The sequence below is a fragment of the Numenius arquata genome, chromosome 9 (genome assembly GCF_964106895.1).
Source record: "Numenius arquata chromosome 9, bNumArq3.hap1.1, whole genome shotgun sequence".
Lineage (NCBI taxonomy): Eukaryota > Metazoa > Chordata > Aves > Charadriiformes > Scolopacidae > Numenius > Numenius arquata.
The window spans coordinates 45,330,995-45,357,173 of record NC_133584.1 but is presented as its reverse complement, the minus strand read 5'-3'; the positions used below and the strand labels follow the sequence as shown (position 1 = coordinate 45,357,173).

Genomic DNA, 26,179 nt, shown 5'->3' with positions numbered 1-26,179 from the left:
TAAGGGAGTGGTAGGATAAGAAAATTACGCCCCTACCTTGCCCTGTGTGTTCCTTATCTGCTGCTAGCAGCGGCCAGAAGAACGAAGGGTGGATAGCAAAGCGTGATCTCCCATGACAATAGATGGAGACTGTAGTGGGTGAAAAGAAGCTGAAAAAAAAGTCCTCCATTCTGTATGTGCTATTCTCAGTGATGTTTTGAATTGTTTGGATTTGCTAGCAAGGTTTTACTGGTTCCTTAACTTCTCTTTGAACTAGTGGAAGGGAGGGTCATTGTCATCAGAAGGATCCTAGTCTCTGCAGTGACACCTTTCCCAGATTTTGGTATTAGTGTTTAGGTGTTGAATTAACTCTCCAGGTATTGTTTGTTGAAATTACTCTGCAATGAAAAATATGTAGAAAAGGATGAAACTGTTGGGATAAGAGAAAAAAATTGGCAAGAGAAAGGGACTGTCTTAAAGAGAGGTGTGGAAGCTTTAACGAACAGAGTTGGAGAAGGGAAAAAAAAAGCAACAAACAAACAAGCAGACACTGGTTACAGTGTTGGAAAAGAGCCATCTATTAACTGGTAGAAAGATTTAGTTCACGAAAGAAATACTGTTATTTAATTCAGGTTCATGAATATTGTTGGGGGGATGTACATCATAGAGCTACTTTAATTCTTTAATTTTTAGGGAGTCGGCAGTGAATTTTCATTCTGATACTCTCACTTTCATACTGGGTATGTTTTCTTCAGGTTATTGTGAAGCAGTGGAAAACTCAAAATATAATTGCAGCCCAAGGTTTCTGCAGTAAACATCTAAAATAAACAGTCTACCTGAACAGCCTATACAAAACAGCTTTGTTTTGTCAAATTGTTTTTCCCATCCTTGGGCAATTCATTTGGATGGTGTAAGTGTGAACACTTACTGACCTATGTTCACCACAGTACAAGCCACTTCTGAATTCAAAGTGTGGTTCATAAATTACTACAGAAATACTGCAGTCATGGGATGTTGAAAAGAAATACTGGGGTGCCCAAAGAACAGGCTAATAAAGAAAAAAAACAGTAAAGCATAGGGAAGATGACGAGTCACTCGTTTACTGAGTACATGGTTACCACTGTGTTGCTTTCTGCTCTTGAAGTGTTACTGCTGTAAATCTGTTGTACCACAGCTATGTACATCTTTTCCCTCTGTGGGCTTTTTCTTGGGTATAGTACTGACTTAAAACAAGAGTTCTGAAAACGGATAAAACTGAAATAAACGAGTCATCTTTATCATGCATTAGCCGTGATATTTGTTGACTTTAGCTCCCGTTTACCTGTTCCTGTGTTGACCTAATGAAGCACTATGATACATCCTTTGCAGCCTTGATTATGGCACCTCGTCTTCACATTTATTATTTTGACTAATGTGCACTTTTCCCGAGTAACAGTTGCTCAGATGTTGGGTTTTTTTCTTGTTTTCCGAGTCTTTGAAAGAGGGAGACTAGACTGTGGACTTTTATTTTCTCCTATAAGGTGAGAAAAGCTACACATAGCCAGGGGAAGACGTGTTTACTTAATGTGTGCATCTTTACAGTATTTATTTTACAAAGAATGTTGATACAGTTCTTCAGTACGGATATTTCATGTTCCTTCTTTCCTTTGGGAAGTACTTTAAATTCAACATTAGTTATTGTTATTAGTCTTTTAGCACTCATCCAAGTGAACAGAGCTGTTTGGCAGTTTCAATTTGTCTGCAAATTTAGATAAATGCTAGTTATGCCTGCTTGTTTTAAGTGATGTTGTCGGCATCTAAGCCATCTTTTGCAAAGGAAAGCATCCATAGCTCCACCTTCTATTCTGGAATAATATATCCAAAAGTGAAGAAGCTGTTTTGGTTTGGCTGTAATGGTGTGATTTGCTGTAGTTGGGTTGTTTCCTTTTACTTCTAGTTGAAGTGGCCTAAGCTGAAGAAGAAGGTACTCTTGTGCTGAAACACGGCTTGTGAGCACACTGGTTGTATAACTACAGTGGTATATTCTATACTGGTAATGCTACCTGTATAGATCCTTAATCTTTCTGACCTGCCTTCTGGCTGAGCAGTGGTCTTGATTCTACTGCTTCCTGTCAATCATTCATACATGTATATATATAAAAATTCAATGAAGACTAAACATGTCACTCAAAAAGTGCACTGACAGTCCAAGGCATAATGAATGTTTTTTTTTACTCTTCACAGTGGAAAAGCTAGAAAGAAGTTAAGGCCACCATGAACTTGTAGGAGTTTGTTGGAAGCCCAGTGATGGCTACCAGATCTGTAGAAGGTCTAGCTTTTGAATATGTTAACAAATGATTATCTGGAATGGGATTGAATGTAAAAATTTAGATAAAATATTTTAATACAGAAGACTAATTCTAAATGTTACTGAAATATTATAAAAGAAAATGGAACTAATTTGAAAAGCTTTAACAGCTTGAAGTAGTGTCCATTACTTCTGCAGGTTGCTATGTGTTGCAAATGTTTACAGGGCTGTTGTGGTGGTGCTTGGAGACTTTGTAGGTGGCTGATTTCATTCAGAGGGCTCCCAAATTGGGAGGAGCAGGAGGATAATAGACATGGAGGAGTAGGGACTGTCTGAGGTGAACAGTAGCTCGTTCAAGGGAGAGCATGGTGAAATCCTTCACATTTCCTTTTTCTTTTTTCTTTTTTTTTTCCCCTCCATGGAGAACACTGAGAACCTGACTGTTTTAAAGATGGAGAATATTTGTTTTACTTACTAATTAAATTGACTACTGCTGTTACTGGATTTCTGCAGGCAATATGGACAAGAGTGTTACTTCCTATGTTTTGTTGCTTATTTTAAGATGAATTTCAGCATCTCACATATCAGCAGAATACAATAGTACTATAGTACTGAGGTAGATCTTAATGGAGAAAGTGTTCCTGATTGCCTTTGAGGAAAGATACCTCAGAAGATGTTAGTTATTTTGCTTTATTTTTAAATGGCTAGCAAAGTGAGTAACTTGTAAAGTTCGTACAAAATTTCAGTCACTGTGGTGGTTCTCTGAGCATTAAAATAAAGACTTGCTGTTCAAATACGCTTTTGAACATCTTGTACGCTGCTGATACTCATGTGATGAAGAGTTAGAGATTTTGAGGTTAATCGCTATGTGCATGTGCACTGGGTGTGTGTGATAAAAAGCCACACATCTCAAAGCCGTAGCTGAGTTGAGCTTTGTTTGGAACTGTGTTTTGCCAACATAATGCCAGGCTGTTGTGTTTTGATGTTGTAAACCCTTTTTTCCTGGCAGTCTGAGTTCTGCAACCCCTAACTGGCCAAACCAGTTTTTGCTCCACAGAAGCAAGGGTTTTAGTCCTTATTGTTTTTGAGGAGAGAAGAAAACAAAACAAAACACACAAGCAAAAACCCCAAGCCAGCATTCTTAGTCCAATTTTACCTTTGAACCAATCTTGCTTCCTAGATTTTGGCTATTCCTGTGAGAAAAATAGCTGTTACGTGTGACAGCTCAGTATCTATAATGCTGAATCCTTAAGAGCTGATCAGGGAGAACACCCTTCAGCTGACATCTTCCGGTCCTTAATGAATTAGTTTTGGTTGTTTTCACTATAAAATGTGTACATTGATGTTTCATTTTACATCTTTAGTCATACAGTTTTTTGTAGAGTAATTCTGAGTAATGACTTTGTAAGCCCTGTTTGAAAAAGCTTATTGGATTTGATGCTCATTTATTGCACAAACCAGATTACGAGTGCCTACATCATGTTCTTCATGATGTTCTTCACTCTCTCCAGCGTACTTAAGAATTACAAGCTAGAAATTGGAAGTTAATACTGGAAATAGAAATACTATTATTAATGTATGTCATGACTGTCTTTGTTTTGGACTGAGCTTGGAAAGAAAGCATTCAGGATCTGGTGAGTAGGTCCTTACAGTTGCCAATAAGTTCAAACACAGATGAAGTATATTCATGCAACATTAAAAAGCTTTTGCCATTGTTGTTATAGCTGATTAACACAAATGGCTAGAGTATGGACTTCAAGGGAGTGGCTGCCATTAGAGAGGCTGTGCTTGGAAGTCTCATCTGAAAACAAGTGTCCCTTCACGCTTAGGTACTGTATAAACATGCAGTAACATGGTCGTTGCTACAAGGAGCACACTGCCTTAACATAAAAACATCTCCCATACCGATACTGCCCCAAAATAACCACTGCTGCTTATCCTTCATTTCTTCGTATTTCACCTGTGAACGGAGGTTGAGACTTCCTGGCAAGAGTGTTAATTAGTTACATTTTCATCATGTTATTATTTGAACCAAAAATGCATTTGAAAGCATTGCCACGAGATTTATGACATTAATGCCCATTTCTTCCTGTCATCTGGAGAAGAAAAGTTCTTTGAATTGATCTCTTGAGTCCTTCAGCTTTACCAGATACCTGTGTCACTGTCTCCGGACTCCTCTTTCTGACATTTCCCAATAAATTGAAGAAAATTACCAAACACTTTGATTTTGTTTCTTGTCATGGAATTGCTTTTTTCAGCTTCAGTGTGGAAATTGTTTTTTTTATTATTATTATTTTTAATATCAGTGCAGCAATCTTCAGGAAATAGTTGGAAAATTGATCATTGGTTTAAAATACTAGTTATTCTCACTCTTCAGTTCTAAGTGGTTTTGCAGTAGGCAATTATTGGATAATTTTGCAAGCTGTTTGTTCCTTTTCTTTTGTACTGGATGGAGGTTAGAAATTGGACAGAAGAAGATCCATCTGTACTGCTTCTGGTTGCTGTGGAGAAGCATCAGCTTTCCTGTGTTATACACAGCTTTTTGTGAACATCTGTAGATGTTTTTAATTCCTCAACTGACTGTTTTGGTGGAAAAGGGAAATGGTTTTGACCTAACTGGCATCAAGAACAAGAAAATACTGATGTTTGAGAAACAACACATAACTGAGGCTTCATTAATTGTGATAAGGTTTGGCAATTTTTGACAAGCATGTGTCAACAAATATGCTTGAAGAGGTTTGTGTTTTTACAGTGTTACTGCTAATAAAATAGCCCTATACATTTAGGAAGAAAAATATCAAAGTCTCAGCTTTAAGATCAGTGTTTCTTTTTAAGGAAAAATGTACATTATTTTGTCTTGATCTCATAGTTCTTGCAAGAGCTCTTTTCAAAGAGGTTTTTCAGTTCGTATTCTTTTTTTTTTTTTTTTTTAAAAGTGTCTTTTCTCTCTAAGAACAATAGCTGTTGAAAATAGGGCCGTAAGATGAGAGAATAGGAATGCTGCTCAATGCACCTTGCTCACTAGCCCTTGTCAGGAAGGGAGGAAGCGTGTGTGATAACTTCATTTCTGTGGTAGAGTGGTGGACCAAAAATAGCTGTGGACAGGGAAACAAGTAATGCTGGTATCTTGCAGCTCAGAAAAATTGAATTCCATGGAGGAAACATACCATGGTGTGGCAAGATGGGGAAAACCCACTAAATTTCTGCCTGCAGAATGATTGTCTCCAAAGGTTCGTGACTGTTACATATGAAGCATCTTGCATCTTAAAACTGTTGTTTTAGGCTCTGTGCATCAATTAGGCTTCAGTGCTTCTGCTTATATTTTGGTGACCTTTATCCAAAGCCTATTGCATCAGCAATAAGAACTAAAATGCCAGGTGGTTTTTTGTTGTGGTGGTTTGTTTTGTTTTTTTTATGAATGACTTAAAAAACCGAAACCAACAAAAAACCCACACAAACCCAACTAGTCAAACCAAACCAAACCCACTTTCATTCCTCAAAAGCATGTTATTGAGGCCACAGGCATTCAGTGCAGTTAACAGGTTTGAATACTTTTTTTGTCTTCTGATCTGAGAAGGTTTGTTAAAACTGAGATGCACAAAGAGGAGGTGACTTCCAAAGAGTTTGTGTATGTCACTGCAGAAGAGATTGTAAAATACTGTTTTCCTGAATCTTAATTTGGTGCTCCACCTGCCAGACCGCTGTTTCTTTTGTAAGGTAATTTATTGTCCCTGTTGTACTTCTAAAGTGCCTCTCGGTGCCTTGCTAGGGCTAGTAAGCAAAACTATGTACAGTAATATTGCTGTTTCTCAGTGGATGGTAGGCTGTGTGGGCCACTGTGATTAAGTTTTGCCATCCAGGTAGGAATTATCTATATCAGCAAAATTCCCTTCCTGCTTTGGCTGCTTTACTGAAAGAAGCAAATGCCTTCTGTGCTGTGAAGTAGCTGGATTCTGGAGGGCTTGGCTGCAACGATTGGCTTTTGATATTAAAATATAGATGATATGAAGAGGAAGCTTAGCCTAAAATCTGAATTAGTGGATAAAATTGCACAACAGTATATTAAAAATTTGTTTCACAGGAGAAGTAGTCTTTTCTTCTATATTTCTTTTTAACATGGACTTAAAGCATTAAAGAATTTTTTTATTAAAGATGCTGCCTGTGTCAGAACACTGGAGATTTCTAGCTGTTCAAATCATATATTTTGCCAAAATTTCCTCTTGATGATGAAAATCCTTGTAGCAGTCTGTGACCTTTTTCCTCCTTTTCTTTTGCTTTGTGTAAAGACTTGATCTCTTAAATAGCTTTTTTTTTTTCCCGAAAAAACAACTTTGTTTTTGCAAATGTATGGTATAAATAACATTTAAATTTTTAAAAGTCTAAAATAAATGTATTTTTAAAAGTTTTGTCATAAACTTTCCATTGACTTTTTCACAGGTCATGCCAATGGAAAATTTGTTATGTAGATAGCTTAACATAGTTAATGATATGATGGATTTGCATTTTATGTAGCTACTCTGAAACTGTGAATTTGTGCTCATGTTTTACTGTTATGTTTGGCACAAAGTGTGCCTGTAAATTGCACTACCTGTATGACTGGTCTTGCACCAAAATAGTGGATTTAATTTTTAAATTTCTAAAATACATACAGCAGGTTTTGTAATAGCATAGTCTAAGTGGTATTTAACACACATCTGCATTGATCATTGCTAAATAACCAGTGCTGATAATTTGCATTGTCATTCTAAGTTTTTTATTCTTATGTGCACATAACTTTCCATTACACATTGCTCTCTATATGGGACTTTGAGGTGTTACACTCATTAAAAGCTGAGCTGTTGATATGACCTGTACCCAAGGAGGCAAAAAATTCTGTGTTAGTTTTCTTATACGTGTGCTAAATTATAACTATTCAGGGTGAAACTTGCCATTCCATGCATCTGCATCAGAATTTTTTTCCCCTAGGAAGTCTCAGCTTTAAGTGGATTGGGTTTGGTTTTTTTTTATTTCTTCTATAAAACTGGAGCTGCTTATTGGAACAGGTTTTATGACTTCGGGGAGGCAAGCTAGAATTTGGTTTGAGGAATGAATCATGCTGCTTTTGGGAATGTGTCGTCTTTGTTCTTTGTGGGTGGTGTTCTCACATCTGACCAAGGCATGAGGTGTTTAAAAGTTGTATTTTGCCTGTACTCACAATGTTATAAGAGCTTGACATACGCTTTGAAAAAGTACTTAAGTATACCACTCCCAGATGTTGAAGTTACTGTATATAACATTTGCCAACAAAATAACCACTTGGTGAAGCGCCTGGTTTTTGTGGAAGCTTTCATAATGATGATGTCCAGCTCTGTCCTTGTTCCTGCTCACTTGCTATCTGAATGGCTGTTCAGTTTGTCTTCTAGGGAAGCCAGATATTTTTTGTGCTCTATTTTAAGGCAAGTTCTGTATCTTCAGTTCTTCATGTATCTCAGTGTGTGGAGATACATGGTCAATGTGGGTAAAGATGGGAGAGCAATTAGGAAAATGCTGAATATTATTTATTGGCTTTGCTTTGGGAAGTAGTGCAGTACAGGAGGATGTTTCTGTGGAATGAAGTGGTTGGCAGTGAGGATCCAACATTGATGCTGTAATAATTTTGGGAAATACTGCTTTTTGCCTAGGTCAGTCCATGGGCTAAATGTCCACTTAGCTTTGGAACAGATCTTCTAGTTCATTTTTGCTTAAAAGAAATCAGGTTTGTGTATCTGGACACCACTGTACGATGCACGCCAAAGCATCTGAAGTGGGGACGACTGGGAGGCTTGCTCCAGAAGCCTTCTCCTTATCTGAACTAAAATGCTGTGTAGACACAGGCGTTTTCTCACTGGTGGAATTGGAAGTGAATGGGATAGAATCTGGTAGCTGAGAGAGTCTGTTTCTCCCTCCTGTAGTATCGGCAAGGGATTAATTTTAATTCTTGTAGAAAGAACATATTTCTGATAGCTGGAATGGTAAAATCTGTGCTTTGGGCTGAAGCAGCCACAGGCAATTGCAAACGGATAACCTTTGATTTAGCAGTAGAAATGTTGTGTTTTCCATTTCTTTTTAAAATGTAGGAAATGAAATATTCAAAATGTTTACTAAGTGAATATATAGCCTGTCTTAGCAGACACTCAAGAGTGCGAAGTGTCAGATGAAGATTACCTGTGTGACTGAACACAGCCCAGAAATGGCCACAAACTCTTTGATATGAGCTCCCTCCCTTATTCAGAATACAAATCACTAGTAAACAGAGTTTTGGTGACCTGGAGAAACAATATAATGAAAATATGTTGTAGTGATGGCTTTCAATTTTGCTTGCATTTTGAGATTCTTTGGGCCTAATTTATAGGCATGCTGGATATTCAAAATAGCAGCTGAAATTATATTTTCAAAGTGTAGCTCCAGTCAAAGTTCTGTTAAAAGTCAGTTTCCTGACTGGAAAACCAGGCACTGAGTGTCTGAAATTGGGCAACCAAAGTTAGTGGGCATTTGGGCTTTCATCATTGCATGCCAGTCACCCACCTCTAGAACAAGAATAGGAATACTGATATCTCAAAGTTATTGCAAAGCTTACATTTATTTTATTTAGCCTTCCCATGTTATGGAAAGATCTGCATAAACACGTCTATGGGGAAATGTAAGATTTTTGTATTCAGTGTAGGATGCAGATGGTAAACGTTTAACGGGTCAAAGGATGAGGGTGAAAACTGAGCAGTTGTCCATTTGCTGAATGAAGCAGAAATCCTGCTGGGGAAAATGGAATAAAGCAGCAGAAAGAATATTATTAGAAGTAGGTAAGTATAAAGGCTAAACTGAAGGTGCACAGCTTTCAGATCTTAACCGCTGCAGAGCTTGGTTTTACAAATATGTATTTAAAGCTTTAGGAGGATTTGATGTGATACAAATTGTGAAACCGTTGGTGCTTTGTAGTCTGCATTTTGGTGCACTGTGAGGCAAGGGTAAGGATTGGATTGGTAAGAGAAGGAATGCAGGGTGGTGTGTGAACATTGCAGTGATGTCTTTTATGTATCCAAGTACTCACACGTTTGTGCGCTTTTTGGCAAGAGCAGCCCACAATTACCAGTGGGTATTTTCAGAGTCACTTGTGAGGAAGACTTTCAGAACAAGATTGTGTTGCTTGAGTCATTTAGTTGTACCATTAATTGACATCTCTGGAAGTTTTGCTTGTGGGGTCAGTCTAAAGGTATGATAACCTGCATTTTACTGCTGTTCTCCAAATATTCTTATTGGGGAAGGTGTTTTGTGGGTTTTTTTATGTTTTAGTTTGTGGTTGGTCGTTGTTTGTTTTTTTTGTTTATTGATGTGGGGGTTTTGTGTGGGGTTTTTTTTATGTTTGTTTTTTTTTTTTTAATTTATTTTTATGGGATATTGCTTTTCAGCTATGGATTTGGTCATTTAGGTAAGTAGCTACAGCAAAAGCAAGTACCCAGGAAAGGAGTCAGCAGGTAGGGAGTGAAGAGAGGGCACCTTCCTTAGATTCTCTTTGCATGTTTTTTATGAGGCTTTTGCTTTTTCCTAAACCTGCAGGCTCATCCTGAATTGTGAAATTCGAGGTTTGTTGTTTAACTTGTGTCTGCTCCTATAGAGATGATGGTACAAGTCAAAGATGCCAAACACTTCTGCCCTTTGCCATGGTAATAGTAGGAACCAAGTGATGAGTATTCTTCTTCCCCATGTCTTGCTAGCTTGCTGTGAGAGATAATCTCAAAGAAGGGGCATCATGAGGCACCGATGGGCAAATCATCTGTAGTGCAGCCACAGCAGCAGTGTTGGGACATCTGGTAAAACCAGCAATGAGAACTTGTCTACTATCACTTCATGCCTGTTTCTTCTCTCTGTCTCCTCACCTCAGCTTCACTGCATATTTGTCCCAATTTTCTCCTGTCTCCCTCTCCTCCTAGTCCGTAAAGGCTGCGAGTTCTTTGTGTCAGGACTATACTCCGTGGAGCTTAATGAATTTGTAGCATAGTTTCTGTAATAAATATTAAAACCAAATGTTGATACTGGATTCATAGTTAATTACCTTGGCTTTTTTAAATTTTATTTCTTGCCCTCTTTTTAAAAAAACTATCAGTTTGTTTCCCTTTCAGTGTTTCATTAAACTTGATGGTTTTGTAGGAACTTTTCCGCTAAATCCACAGACTCATCCTGAGTTATAAACCTCGCTCTGTTTCATTTGCATCATTGCTTATAAAAGGAAGAGAAAACAGGTCAAGTTATGCCCTGAAAGAGTATCTCCTCATTCATTTAGGATTTTCCAAATACTGTTAAAAGCATAATGTAAATGTGGGAGTAAGAGAATGGATGGCAAAGTGTACACGATGGTTTAGTTTAGGGAACTGCTTCTGTTAAAAAGAGCAGCCTTGTCTTCTGAGCCTCTTTCCCTGCTGGCACTTAATGCTTCTGTAGCTTGGCGTTATGGAAGGCTTTAGGGCGGTTCGGAAAAAGAAGAGTTATCCTTGGATTTGGAAATAGGGAATCTACGCAATTGTTACAAAGATGAGAGTTCTGTAGGTGATTGGTGTTATTTAGCTTCTTTAAATATATCCATACTTGCATACTCTCACACCCTTACATGTTGTTGCCTGAAGCTTGGCTGAAAAATGAGGAAGGAATGGGCTGGCTGAATTATAGTACTGGAGGCGTGCACTGTGTTGCTGCAACCATCAATATTAGGCTTGCTGTCATCAACATAAAAATAGTGTTGTCACTGTACCCTGTGGTATTAGGATTAAGTATATATTTCAGTTAAGTGACATCAAACGGGCTAAAACGCTGTTGTGCTAAAGACTAGTCAAGCATGCAGTAAGTGCAAGTTTCTTGTGTTGGAGTGCTTATGGCCTGAAGGAGTGGTCCCCAAGCTGTTGCTTGTGATGACTTGGGATGCTGCTGTTAGACACAGACAATTGTTTGGCAGTTTTCTATGGAAGAAAAAAAAAAAAATCTATGTAGTGGGAAATGTTCTTTTCTAAAAAAAGGAATTCATCTGCCTTTTGTAGCTTAAGCCAGTTTTAGTATCAGTTGCTGTATTTGAGGAAATTTCTTTATCATGCCCTTACTGTTAATTTATTTTCAGGCCGCAGTCAGAATGATTCTTTTTACTCACCGTTTTTTTAAATTCCACTTTTCCTTTCAGTGCCCTCATGTCTTTAAATATTTAATATACGAGAGAGATTTTTCTATCTTCTAGAATAAATGACCTGAAGGGAAAAGGAATTTCTGAAACTATCCTACTTGAAAGTAAAAGAAGAAAATCCAGTGTGCAGCCAAGCTGTTTATCTGATCCTCACCACTGAAGTGCACATTGTTGAGCCCTGCTTCTGCACAGGCCATTGCAGTGATCTGTGTAGCTCATACGTATTTCCAAGTCATGCTCACTTAAGAAACAAGTAAAAACCCAACCCAGATCTTCACATTACTAGGAGAGTATAAATGACTCCATGATTGATAGAGTGGTTTGGTATATAGACAATTTAGAGGAAAAAATATTTTTTTAAAATATTGTTTTTTCTAGATTGATGCACAGATTGCCTCTACTCTGGTGTATCTTTTCTTCTTAGCTGCTCGGGGGAGCACTGTTTTGTGCTTTAGGAGGGGAGAAGTTCCCAGGAGAAGCTCTTTGAGGCTGAGATGCCGTGGTAAGAGCCATAGTAGAGCCAAAGGTTCTGTAAATTGCTAATGATGTGTGGATATTTATGTTAATTTTTAATACACAAGTGTGTAAGAAGCTTCTTTTCTTTTCTTTTTATGCAGGTCAACTTTGTAGTGTGCCAACTGTTTGCCTTGCTTGCGGCTGTTTGGTTTCGAACATACCTTCATTCAAGCAAAACTAGCCCATTTATAAGACATGTTGTTGCAACCCTCTTGGGCCTTTATCTTGCACTTTTTTGTTTTGGATGGTAAGTTGCACTTAAATTCACTTCTCAGGGGCTTGTAGATTTTTATTTCTTGTTTGCAGGGAAGCAAAGTTTTGTTATAAAGAACCTTATTACCTAATTCTGTGGCTTTTAGCTGCTGCAAATGTACAGAAATCAGCTTAAATTTGCTTATGCGGTGCCCAAATTTTGAAAGACCTTCCATTGGCAAACTGGTAACTAACATACTGTCTTCCTGTGGTTTTGGGAGAATGGAGCAGGTGCAGTTTGTTTAACTCTTACCAGTTTTTCTGTAAACTTGCTTGAGAAGTATTCTCTTGAGCACAGCACAGGTGTGATGACTAAGATAATTTCTCTTAAATATTTGCTGCATGAGATAACTTGCTATATCTTTTTTCTGAATATTGAATATAATCTGACTTTTTGTAGGAAGAGTAGCCTGAACTGCAGTACTGGTGATGCTCCTAGTAGTACAAAACACCTCGAAAGGACCTGGCCTTGATTTGAGAGTTTTGGGGGGGTGGGGCGGGGTGTTTCTTTTATGTTTTGGATTGTTTGTGGTGTGTGAGGGGTTTTTTTGGGGGGGGTTGTGTGTTTGTTTTTTTTTTTAAACACAAGTTTTCTGTGTCTGCTGTTTTCACATCTTGATCTTTTCACAGTGCAGCAAGCCAGAATGTTAGCAGGGCTAATAAAGGGTATGCATTTAGTTTGGTGAATTTTTTTTTTCCCCATCAAAACTAGCTTACTCAATGGCTCTCATCTTCCCAAGCTGGTTTAAGATTAATTAAGTGCAAGTTTTGTTTTACTGCATGGTAAACAAAGTGCTTGCTCAGCTTTAAGTATATACAAGACTTATTTATACTGACTGTTGTAGAGTATTACTGAACTAGGGGGAATTAATCAAGCTGTTGTGCAGGTGGGAAGATGCACACTGTATGTGCACGCATGTGTCTGCACACACAGAGCGTGTATAAATAAATCTTCAAATTCCAAACCACAGGTTTGGCTTCTATGTTGGCATGTTGCAGGGGCTTTTCGACATTACTTGATATGTAATACTTAAATCTAGGAAAAGGTAAATCAGTGAGTTTTAATCATTGGATTTACATATGCAGTTCACTTGTATTTATGATTCCATAACTCCCATGTATTTCTTAAACTTTTGGCCATGGTTTTCTACTTTGAGAGAATGACCTGATGTCAAAGGCCTCAAGTCTTAGCACCAAATGAGGAGGAGGATGGGGGAGATGGGAGCTACTCTGTGTGGTCTTTGTGAGAGCTGTGTAAGCTTTAAAAGCACATTCTGTATCCATTGCTTTGGAAACAGAAATCGTTAATTGTAGCTTGTAATTAGGAAGTGTTGACGATATATTAATATCTGAAATTTGGGGATGGGAGACTTTAGAAAGAAACAACCTCCACTCCTAACAGGCATAAAGATTTGTGGAAGCCTTTCATTGGCAATATGCCCTGGAAAAGAAATTGGAGAGAAATTTTATGCCATAGTAGAAATCCGGATTATTCTAGCTTGCTTTGGATCATACTTAAAGCAATTATTTTAGCAATGAATTTCTGTTTTACTAAAAGGTTTGGGTTTTTTTCTTACAATTATGGAACTAAGAGCTTTTTAAAAATGCCCAAAAGGAAAAACATAATTTGAGATGTTAAAAAGTACACATTCTTCAGAAAGCTGATACTTCTGTTGCACTTGTGCCAACTCTTTTTCCTGTTGCTGAAGTATGTATAATACAAGCATGTTTTCTGAGGGCTTTGTTTTCTTTGATACCCCTCACCCCTCCCCAAGGAATCAAGTGTATGTATAGATTATGATTCCTGGCATACCTTCAGCGACTCTTCAGTTGTGTTATAATGTGTGTTCCTGTTTTCTTATATAGTGTTTATAGATTTGCAGAAAATCTCATGCATACCTAAATGTGGGCAGTAGTTTAAAATCTGCACCCTTTTAAGAATATTTATCAGTCATTATGTTGTGCTTTTCAATTTCGGTTATGTTAGTTGTCAGTCACCTTTGTAGTGCTTATGATGATGTGGGACAGGAAGAGAAGGGATAATTCCCTTGGGATTCTCTTTACGCTATTTGATATTAATAGCATAAAAGGCCTAGAACAGCCTTTGGTATGTAGCTAAAATTTACTACTTCAGGTTGTATTTAAATGAATCCCTTTTAATTTTTGAAACAGAGATCAATCATATTGCTAGTGTTAACAACTCGGAAAGAGAAATATTTTCAGAGACTGTAATCTTGATATGGTACTCTGCGTCAACCCAGATTGTTTTCAGACTTTGATATCTTATTATGTCCCTGTATGTTTAAGAAACAAACCTCTTAAACTTAAATTTTTGTGTCATTTCACTAATGCCTGTCTTTGCAACACAGTGTTGCTGATACACAACTAATATGAAAAGGTTAATATTTTTTTTAATTGGCAATTGTTTATATTAAATGTGCATTTGAATTTTAGGTAGTCGTATCTTAGATGAGGCTAGCTAGTGGTGAAGCATGGGAGCGCGTGCAGATTGGATCTTCCATAAAATGACAAGATTTTCAAGATCATTTAATATCCAAGTGAATAGTTTTCCCTCAGCTGATCTCGTGTAGACTTTGTAGGATTTCAGCTGGATAGAACTGGGTTTCTTTTTGACAGTCTCTGAAGACATTTCCTCATGAATAGATGGGAGTGAAATTAGGAAACTGCTGGTAAGCTGAAAGAAAACAGTATCAGTGTAACAAAATAGTAGCTGCTTTTTAGGCTGCTTTTTATGCGAAAAACTCCAAAACTAGATCAGTGTGTCATTTGAGCTCGTGTAAGTATGCTACTGAGGCACTTAAACGACCAGAGTGAAAGAGAATCAACTTACTGAAGATCAGCTGCTTTTCCCCAGTCACTGGCAATGTTTTGCCACCAGTGCTCTACTACCTTACTAAAATATAACTCCTTTAAAAAAACAAAACAAATGCTAAAAAACCCAAACCAACAGTGGGGTTGGTAGCTTGGGTGGTGAGCTGGGGTTGGGGGCGGGGGGGGGGAAGGAGAAGAGGTTAGAGCACCTTTGTGAAATAACTCTGTGGGTTCTTGATGTGTAGCTTTTTTTGTTTGTGTTTTTGAGACCGTCATCACCACCATCCCTTTATCAGCTATTGAGGACCTGGGGCAAAGAGACTGGCTGGACACAGTTACCATTTCTATTGACTGGGAAATCTTCCCATATACTAATATTGTGGATACTAAGATATTTTGGGTCTTACCTCAGTTACCTATTGTTGCAAACAGGTTAGAAGATGAATATGGAATTTGAACCACAAAATACTCATGTTATTTACATATGAAATAATGCCAAGTGGAAGTATTATGAGACATATTCTTTGTATTCTTGTTTATGAGCTGGAGAATTCTAATTAAGTCTGTAGTTTTTGTTCATTATTTCTGTCTGTGCTGTGCTAAAGGGCGAAGCTCTCAACAGCAGGGAGAGCTGCAGAAAACCTAAATAGAGCAAAAGGTTTTTTGGAAGCAGTGATGGAGTTAAAATTTGACAACCTATTTAATCCATGTTAAATAACTAAATGCATACAGTTTGTTGTCATTAATGAAAATGCCATGAGGGTTTACTTTTTTTTTTTCCCCCCTCCTAGGTATGCCTTACATTTTGTTATACAAAGTGGAATTTCCTACTATATCATGATCGTAATAGGAGTGGAAAATATGCACAAGTAAGTTTCTATTGTAAAATATTTTTTTTTGCTTTTACAAGAATGTTACTGTTTAGAGTTTTTTTGGTAACTGTGCGCATATGCCATGTTTCTGGTTGTGTCATAATATTTCATTATTTGAATTCTGCTAACCATGATTTTATTTCCAGGAGAGAAAATGGCTTATTTGGCTAATTTTACCAGCTTTTTGGAATATTTTTGTGTTTTCAGCGTTCTGATTTTTCTGTCATTACTTAATCATAAATAATTCTGTGTGTCTCACAAATGAGTTAACTCAATGGAATTCGATAATAGCCAGTGCTGGTAGAAGGAAGGTGTCTGAAGGGAACAGAATTTGAGAGAGAAATGTTTTTAGGTACTGTTTGTCATTTCCTCTTTTTTGTTGTTTGTTTTGTAAGAATAGTGCAGTGTGAATGCTGTCTTAGGTTAAAAATACTGTTGTAAAATTACATATATAGGACATTATTTTAGGTTTGCTTGAATGCATGATTAGATTAGCAGTATCTGAATCCATACAGAATGGCACTTGTTTCTCTTTTTCAATCATGCTTAAAAGCGGGAAAGACATTTATTTTATTACTATATGCATATGTTTTACTATTCCACATCAGAACCAAATTAGGTTCCCACTGTGTTAATTCCTGCATAAATGTTCAGTAAAATAGCAAATCCTTGCTTGAATAGGTTCCTGAAGTATGTGGGGCTGTCAGAAAGGATGCTGGTAAAAGAACCAAAATGGAAGATTGCTTTACATCGAAAGTGCAAAGCCAGGGTGGCCTTACTTCACGATCCTGCCTATTAGAACACTCTGCTTCTTTATGCTCTGTTACTGAATATAATTTTATTGTCTTTTGAAATATGCCATTTTAGGCTCTTATTTACAGGATTTCTTACAAAACCTGATTTATTCAAACTACTGCAGATGTGAAAGAACTTCATTTGGTTGGATGGCTGGTTTATATTCTGATGGCTTATTTGATTAGAAGTTCTTTTAAGTAACTTGTCCATATCAATTTCTCTTTAGACATGTAACAATGTAAGTTATAACTTACGTGGCTTAGTATTTTAAAAGGAATTATTAATGTTAAATGCTGCAAAGGGAGGTACCAGGCAGGAATACTTTGGTCTTAAAAAAATATGCAGATTTCTTGTAAAAGGAAATTTAGCAGCGGTTTACTTCCTAATAGTGAGAGGTATGTTGACATGCATGTATTTAACATTCCTGCATTGGAGCAAGGGAACTTGCCAGTTCCTGATCCTCCCAGTTCATACCAGCAGGTTTAACAACTGATCTGCCAAAATGTTCGCTGTGCTGTACACAACTGTCTATGTATGTTCTCTGTTTCTCTTAGTTACCGTGCAGGTGGGAGGGTAAAACCTAGATTTGACTACTGGGCTTATATTGCTCTGTCACAATATGAATGAATGTACCATTGGACAGAAATAGAAAGCTCTTCTTTCAACGGAGGAAAAAAGTAGCAAATGGAGTAATTTGGTACTTCAAGTTGTAGACAATGCTTGGGTGCTGTGTGGGAAGCTTGAGGAGCCATTCCTAGTGGGTGATACAGGCAAGACTGTACAAGGTTTGCTCCCTCCATTGCCACAGTATCCCAGAAGTGGTGATGCCTCTTGGCGTCCCTGTATGTCTGTACCTTTTACTGAAGGAATGCACACGTACTCTTAGTTTTCTGCTATGAAAATGCCACTTACAGCTTTATGTTCGGCAGTCTGAACAGAAACAAATGTGAATGACTCCTCTCCCCACCTAAATGTTTGTCTTTAGGCTACCAACATGTCTCATGGGGCCCAGGGGAGATTTAGCGGTAAGTGCAGTGTAGTAGGATGCAGCTGGTACTAACTGGCCTCAGGACTGGAGAAGGGCCCCATCAACGTTTTACTAGGCGCTGTGTGTGTAGCTAATCAGAGTACTTATATATACCTGTATATCCCAGGTTTTGGGATGTGCTTTGTATGTCATAGAAGGACCCATTGGCTGGCAGTCCTAGGTAGAGGTTACCTGCATTCTTCATAAGCTTCTTAAACTTGGAGGCTATAGAACATCAAATACTTATACATTATGTAAATATGGAATCAAGTGATTTTTGTATTGGAAAAGCACTTGTGTATTGTACAAAATATTTCTGTCTATTATCTAAATTAATTCACTGAATTAAGTTTCCCTCTTCTTTTCTCTGCCCTGCTTGGTGTACTGCAGACTTCATAAAAGTATGGATTAGGAAAACAATTATCCTTCTCCTTCCTGCTTCCCCCACCCCCTAATACAGTTCCTCAGTCTCTTCAGCCTCTCTTAAAATTGTTTAAACAAATAAAAGGCAACTGAAGTTCTTAGGCTGCTTATCAGTTCAGCTGTTGTGCACTGGGTATACCGGCTTTCCTTACCATCTGAAGCAAGCAAAGGTTTTTGATAAACTTCTACCTTTTCCAAAGCAGACTTTCCATCAGACTTTCAAGCCTGATGCTGGTACTCATCTAAACCTCCGTCGGTTTCTTAATGTATTTCCACTGGATAGTAAAAGTCTTTGCTCTACAAGGTTCCTACCTTTGTGTTTTTCCTGAGGGAACTGAAGCTTGTGCAGCTGTTGTTTCTGGGTTGGTCTTGGCAATACATGATATGTTAAGGGAGAGGGGGGAAAGAAAAAGGTAAAAAGATAAAAAACCTTGAGGGGTAAAACTTGGGCGGGAGCAGGAAGAACTGACCATATTAAAAAGGAAAGAAATGTTATCTTTTTATTTTAGCAACTTTTAGAATAAAGTTACTTAGCAGAAAATGAGTTACCTGAGCCTTGGGTTTAACTAAAACTGATGAATTATTTTTTTTATACTTAAGTCTTTCTTAAATGATAGTACTTTAAATGAAAGATGGCGTGGTAACACTAGCTCTCCTGAATGATTCAAAAGCTCTTATCTTTTAATTTGTGACTAAGATATCTTAATATTTATTCAATGCTTTCATGGCTCAATTAATTATGAAACTGAAAAATGTGTTTAAACAAGTTCTCGATTCCAGTGAATTTGCATTTGGTAACTGATGTGGTGCTAATTTATTATTTATTTTTTTCCCCTTGGAAGTTCCTGTTTCTTATATGGTTGTGAAATTGCTACTTATCTCAAAAGCCCAAACACCACAAGGTTTTTCCTTAAAGCATATGGCTACTGGTAGCTAAGAGCGATGTTAGCAGTGCTTGCATGGGTGATTTGATGACAAGGTTTTTAAGGTTTCTAGGTAACTCTTTCTCTTTTGACTTGATGGTTGATTTTATGGTTGGTAAATAATGTCCCTCAGCCTGTGGGGAAAGGAAAGTTAATTATAGGGATTACACCTGCTTCACTGAAGTCAGTAGTTTCCTCGGTGACTTCTGACAAAATTTAGAAGTCCTAGCTGTGTCAGTATAACAGATTTATTTTCTAAACTGTTCACTTAAATTTCTTAAATGTACAAATGTAAAATCAAGTGATAGACATGCTATCTATGTCCATGCTATCTGGTATCTTCTGTTTTACACTTAAAGTTGCAGGATGATACTTTTCTTCTTCCAGAAGTCTGGAGCTGAACTACTGAGACTTGAGGTTATTTCTGGCTTTAGACAAGAAAAAAAAAAAAGTCACTTCACTGTTTTCTGGCATATTTAAGTTATGAAAAGTAAATTAATGAAGGACCCAGAGATCTGAGATAACTAATAGCAGTAAATACATAATGAGCTGATGTCTGTGTGCCACAAGGGCCACAAAGATGATGAAGGGACTGGAGCATGTCTTCTATGAGGAGAGGCTGAGAGAGCTGGGACTGTCCAGCTTGGAGAAGGCTCTGGGGGATCTTATCAATGCATATAAAGACCTGCAGGGAGGGAGCCAGACTCTCAGTGGTGCCCGGTGACAGGACCAGAGGCACTGGGCACAAACTGAAACACAGAGGTGCTTTCTGAACAGCAGGAAACACTTTTTTACTGTGCGAGATGTTGTGGAGTCTCCCTCCTTAGAGATATTCAAAGGCTGCCTGGACATGGTCCTGGGCAGCTGCCTCTGGATGGCCCTGCTTGAACCAGGGGGAGGGTTGGACCAGGTGATCTCTGGAGGCACTTCCCAGCCTCAGATGTTCTGTGGTTCTATTCTATTTTGATACACATACAATTCTTTGTATTGTACCTACGGTCATGCACGGGAGCTGTTTGAATGTGTAAAGAGATATTTGAATTTGAGTAAATAAACTTTGTGTGTTTGTAACTGGTCTGGGCCCTGTGGAGATGCTTCCTGGTCGTCCTTTTCCTTGAGATTTGGGAATGTTAATCCTTGTTAAGTTCCCTTCCCCGTCCCAGCTAGAGCCTGGACAGAGCAATGCTTTGCTCCCCTTTTCCTCACTCCTTGCCGTGGTTTTGACAAGCAGTGGGAAATCTGGCAAAGGAGGGGTAGAGGAGACTTGATGGTTTGATCTTAGAAATCTCAGATTAAGAGACAGATAAATCTTGTTCATCTGAGTGAACTAATTGACAGCATGTAATTGAGGCACTTAATTTGTCCGTCAGGTGTTTAATAACGCTGAATGTCATGACTTGTTGATAGACAAGTTTGACTGCTAGTTAGCCTACAACTTAGATTGCTGTGAAAATTGTTTAAAAGTTATGGTTTCAGTGAAATAAAAAGTGTATCAAGCAAACTACTCTCACTTATCCCGTGAGTTACGGGCCAGGTTTTCATAAGCATCTTTGTATCCTCAGAAGTGAGAGCATTCATAAGCTGAAATGATTTTTCAAAATGGGGGTTAGGCTGCTTTTTCAACTTCTGTCTTTTCCAGAGGCCCCCGATCAAGGTAAGAGCATACAAGATGGGGACGAAAAACCATTTTTTTCTAATCTGCAAAAGAGGATCTGAAGCAACATCTAAAATTAGTCATCCTCCGGTCAACAGACTGAAATTAGAATATCTAACAATTGTCAAGAGTTTGACTAAGAAATGCTATCAATTTCTAATAACAATTTTTAGCAAATCTAGGATTGGAAGCCTGTCAGTATAATTACAGTCCTTTGAAGGCGCAAGGGCATCCAGGCAACTGTAAACTATCTGATATAACTGCTCAGTTACAAATCTGTAATTTGTTTATGTAACTTGAATAAATGTCTGGTTCATAGGTAGCTGCCAAAGGACAGTGGGCATAGCACTGACAATACCTGGATTCAGAATTTGAAGTATTAGTAACTGTGAACTGTTCTGCATATGCAAACACATTTTTTCTGAGTTTCTGCTTCTGCAGTTAGTGTAAATAAAAAACTTCTTTGAAGTTAAGAAACTAATTATGAGCTGAAAAATATTAAGTGTGCTTTTATCATTCAGCCAAGGATAAATTCAAGATGGAGGAAGATGAGATCTACTGGTTCTATAGCCTTAAATAACAGAAAGACTGAAAAAGCAAGTACTGTTCTGTCACTGCAAGCAGTTTTTGTTGTTGTATCAGATGTATGTTAAATGCAAACCACCACCCCCTTGTTAAAATTGTATAATTATAAACTTTGTATTTTATTAAAAAGCAATTTTTGTATAGATGAGAATCAAATACATATTAAGGAGTATAATTTCTACAGTATGCATAGAAATCTCATCCTTCCCTTTTAGAAATATACACCAAGGCTAATGGATGGCTGTATTTAGGAGCATATTTCAATAGTTATCAACTAAACAGAATCAGTTTTGTATTTTGAAGTGGTATGTCTTTTCCCAAAGAAAAGGGATTGCGCTTGTTGATCTCCCTTTAAGAAAGGGTAGATGGTCATTACATGTATCTGCCTCAGCATGAGCAGTGTTGTAGCTAAAATAGCTAATGCAAATCTTCAATATATAAAAAAGATCATCATGTTCTTTTTATTTCTAAAAGTAGTGATGACACTGCAGAATTTTGTCCCATTCTAGTAGCCAGGATTGAGGAATGATTTGGAAATACTGAATCTCATGTGAAGAGCCACAGCAGTGATTTTGGGGACTGAAACCAAGTATATTGTTAGGAACCTTATTGGGTTATCAAGGAACTGCAAGACAGTAAAGTATTTATATTGGAGATAAAAGTGCAGAGGACTTCTGTTTTAGCAGACAGAGCATTACAAAAAGTTAATGGCATTTTCTGCTGTCAGAAATACTAGCATGGCTCTATGCAGAAGGGTGCTTCACCTCTCTTGTTGAATTGGTTAGTTGGTTTGTTTTTTTGAATAGCAAAGCATATGGCCTAGCTGCTAGGTGGTCTTCCTAGTTAAATAAAATTTTTGATGTTTTGCTTGAGTAATGACAAAGGCTTTCCTTGTTTGTTTGCAGAGGTGAACATTAATTTTTTTTCTTCAAGAGTGTAGTTTGTCTTATTTACGTATATTAAAAAGGGGAAACCAGAGTTAAAATATAGAACTATCACAGATAACTGAAGCTTGTGATCTGAAATAGGCTTCATGTTTTCATTACAATTTCTCATGGTGGTTAATTTTGTCCTTAACTGCCATGTTTCTTCTTTATGTGGTTAAATCAGATGATCTACTTGAATGTCTTGAGTTAACTGTGCAGATGAGAGCTCTGTGTAACTCAGATTCTTGTATCTTGCTGCTGGTACCTTGGCAATGTGTGGGGATAGGACTTGCATGGGGCATAAGCTATAGTTCTTTGAAGTTTAATAGCTGCCTCCCACATGCTCTTTGCATCACTTCTATATCATATTGCTCATCAAAACCACATATAGTTTAAAACTGACCTACCAAATTTAAAAAACAAAACAACAACAAACCCCGCTATATCCCTGTTTACTTCTGTGGAGCTTGAAAATTGAGATTAATAGTGCTAGAGGCTTTCTGGTTTTTTTTCTTCAGTGTGCTTTATTGACTTATTTATCTTCATAATTTGTTACATATTTGATTTCTCTGATGCTTACCTAGAGATCAGACTTTTGTAAACTGAAGATTGTGCATGGAAACACTGACTAGCACCAGGCAGTGGTTCTCTGTGTGCTGAAAACTTCACCATTACAAAAATAGCCACATATATGAATGGCTGTCTTCAGTGACTTGAAAAGTGAGCACTTGTTGAAGTAAACAGCTGTGAAAGAATTTCCTAGTAATCCTTATGAATTTCTTTTGAAAGTATTTGTTTTAGATAGCTATTGTAAGTTCATCCACTTTGATAACTTCCTGCAACTCTCTTGGCTGTGTTTGGATAGAACTCAATACATTCCTTAAAACAATAAAGGTATAAGCTGAGAAATAACTTGATATATTATCCTTCATAAAATTGGAATGTTTGAATTTAAAGACCTTTACTGATCATAATTTTTGTAATTACAGAAATGGAGTGAAAATAAAACTGGAGTTTTCTTATCTTTAGTACCTCTCATTTTTGCCTTATTTTAAAATAAAGGTTAAATACATTTATTTAATCCTTTTTTCCTCTCCCTCCTCCTTGTGGAGAAAGAAGAAAGGGATAAAGAAGGAAGGACAGGAATCATGTAGTGTCTGCAGCTTTGTGAAGGCTGGAACTTAAGTAGAGAAGGCTGATAGTAATGCAAAATAAGGATTTTTTTTTAAGTGTAGCCACTTCAGTTGCTTTAGTACAGGTGAGACGTGCTGTCTTAATACAACTAGAGTGTATATTTTGTATTTCCAGGGAGAAGAGTCTAAATTAGTCTGGTTTCAAATTTCCTCCTTCCTTTTTTTTTTTTAATGTTATTTTATTATTGACTTGATTGCTGGTGTTAGTCAAAGAACGGACTTCTCAGAAGAACAGGCATTTTGACAGTGTTGTTGGCATGTAAAACCTCTATCATCACACTTGAGAACTCAGGTGAAAAAATTTCTGGACTTCTGTTTCATGAAGTAGCTATACGTTATTGAATATTGATGTTTTCCTGAGAGTTCTCTTACTTCCTTAAACTTTAAATTGATAGGTAGTCTTTTCACGCTGTGTACTTGGTTTCTATAAGTATATAGAGGACAACCTTGTCTGGGAAAGAAGCAGCAGTGCAAAATGGTTGGGTGTGTTAGGTATCTGTTGGGACTGAGTAGCTATTGCTTTTTGGCTTCCACAGATCTCAATATTTTTTAATCTCTGTGCTCAAAATGAAGCTGAGCACAATCAATCTAGCAAAAGAAAATTGATAGTGAGAGTAAAGTCATGTTTTCTGGGCTCTGTATTTGTTTGGTAATCTCTGAAACTGTAGCATCTATATAGATATTTCTTCAAGGCACATTACTCTGCCTGTCATGCTGCCAAGCAACTTGACTGCTAGCAAATGAGCTCTGAGTCCTGGTATCATCGCTGCATGGTTTATTACCTCAACAAACTATTGATGTCAAATAAATCAGGCTCCCTACAAAATGAAGTGGCAGAATAAATTGTACCTAGAAGAGTTCAGTGAAAGCCGTGTTCTTCTTCAGCTCCTGGAAAAGACTGCTGCTAATAAGAGTTGATGAAAAATCCTGGTTGCGTGGCTTTGACTGAACTGAACCAGTGGTGTTTGTGATAGAGAGATTAGACGCAAAGATTCTGTATAATATGGTCAACTTTCTTCTCTGAGTGCATGCTTCTGCACCGTTTTTTTTATTCTTTGGTGAAATATCTTGTATTTGAGACAAATCTCATTTGAGTAATTATGACAAGCTCGGCAAACGATCATTTCATTGTTGTTAATGGAACTGTTCTTAATTAAACATTGTTCTTAATGGAACTCTGTGCTTGTGAGACCCCACCTGGAATACTGTGTCCAGCTTTGGAGTCCTCAACACAGGAAGGACATGGACCTGTTGGAACTGGTCCAGCGGAGGGCCACGAAGATGATCAGAGGGATGGAGCACCTCCCCTATGAAGACAGGCTGAGAGAGCTGGGGTTGTTCAGCCTGGAGAAGAGAAGGCTCCGGGGAGACCTCATAGCAGGGACTCTTTGTCAGGAAGTGTAGTGACAGGACAAGGGATAATGGTTTTAAACTGGAAGAGGGGAGATTTAGATTAGATATTAGGAGGAAATTCTTTACTGTGAGGGTGGTAAAGCACTGGAACAGGTTGCCCAGGGAAGTTGTGGATGCCCCATCCCTGGAAGCGTTTAAGGCCAGGCTGGATGGGCCTTTGGGCAACCTGCTCTAGTGGGAGATGTCCCTGCCCACGGCAGGGGGGCTGGAACTTGATGATCTTTAAGGTCCCTTCCAACTCTAACCATTCTATGATTCTATGTTGGCTATAAATTATGAAAGGGGGTGTATAAAGTGTCTGGGTTGGAGCTAAAAGATATTTGAAGTAGAAGATGACAACCCTTTTTGTTACAGAAACAAATCTGTTTGTATTTTGTTTCCTTTAAGGGAAGGTGGATGTAAGTAAAAAGCATTGATAATTAAAAAATGCAAGCTGCTTCAGTTTGAAATCCGGTGTCTCAGTTAAACATGTTAATAAGTTTTGTATAGCTTTTTAAGCTGATTGGGTTTGCAGGTCAAATGCCTTTTCTAGAAGTCAAAGATGAGATTACAGAATAACTGAGGGAAGCGTTTCCGAGTTCAACCCCCCTCCTTGTTCAAAGCAGGATCAACCGGAGCAGGTTGCTCTGTGAAATCCAAGTCTTCCTTAATGTGAACATGATCCTGGATAGCTCCAGTTGTCATAAGCACGCTAGCCATTTCCTTTCGGTGTCTTGGTTCAGTGTCTATTATAGCTTGAAATTTATTTGAGGTGACTTCATGCAGCTTATTTTTCTGATCTGGACTTGCTACAAAAGCTTTTATTATTCTTTAATATCTCCCCACCCAATAACTGCACGGTATTGTCAAATTTCAATGTTAAATTGAAATGAGTCTAATATATTTAAGTTAAAGTGAAATAGAGACAATTATTTTGGTAGCAACAAATAGTAGTAGTCTGTCTTCCTGCCCTTCTTTTTTATAAGAGATAGTATCAATAATAAAAAGGGCCGTAGGGGTGAAACACACAAAGACTATGCCAAGAGAAAGTATGTAACTCTTGTGTCTTTACGTAGAAACAGGTGGAAGCCAGGTGAGTAATAAATAACGGAGTATTTGATACTTCAAGTTTGGTTTTACTTTCAATTCACTTCTCAATTGCATTTGAAAACAAACGTGTTTCCAGTATTCAAACAGGAAATCCATTCTTTTCTTCCATGCCATGGGAAGATATGTAAGGGATTTACTTATACTTTCTTCAGTGTGGATGAATTGCCTGGAAGTTTTAAGAGGGCTATGTATAAGAAGTCCTATTTCCTTGTAAATGAAGCTTACTGTTTTATGA

The 26,179-nt window shown here is 37.7% G+C and overlaps 1 protein-coding gene across 1 annotated transcript in view; it reads left to right on the top strand.

Annotated features, from left to right (window-relative positions):
* MBOAT2 (membrane bound glycerophospholipid O-acyltransferase 2) overlaps window positions 1-26,179 on the top strand; it is a 92,784-nt gene that overhangs the window by 5,602 nt on the left and 61,003 nt on the right. The window contains exons 2-3 of the mRNA XM_074153501.1: window positions 12,062-12,207; window positions 15,836-15,913. Coding sequence (XP_074009602.1) covers window positions 12,062-12,207; window positions 15,836-15,913 — 224 coding nt within the window. The remainder of the gene's footprint in view (window positions 1-12,061; window positions 12,208-15,835; window positions 15,914-26,179) is intronic.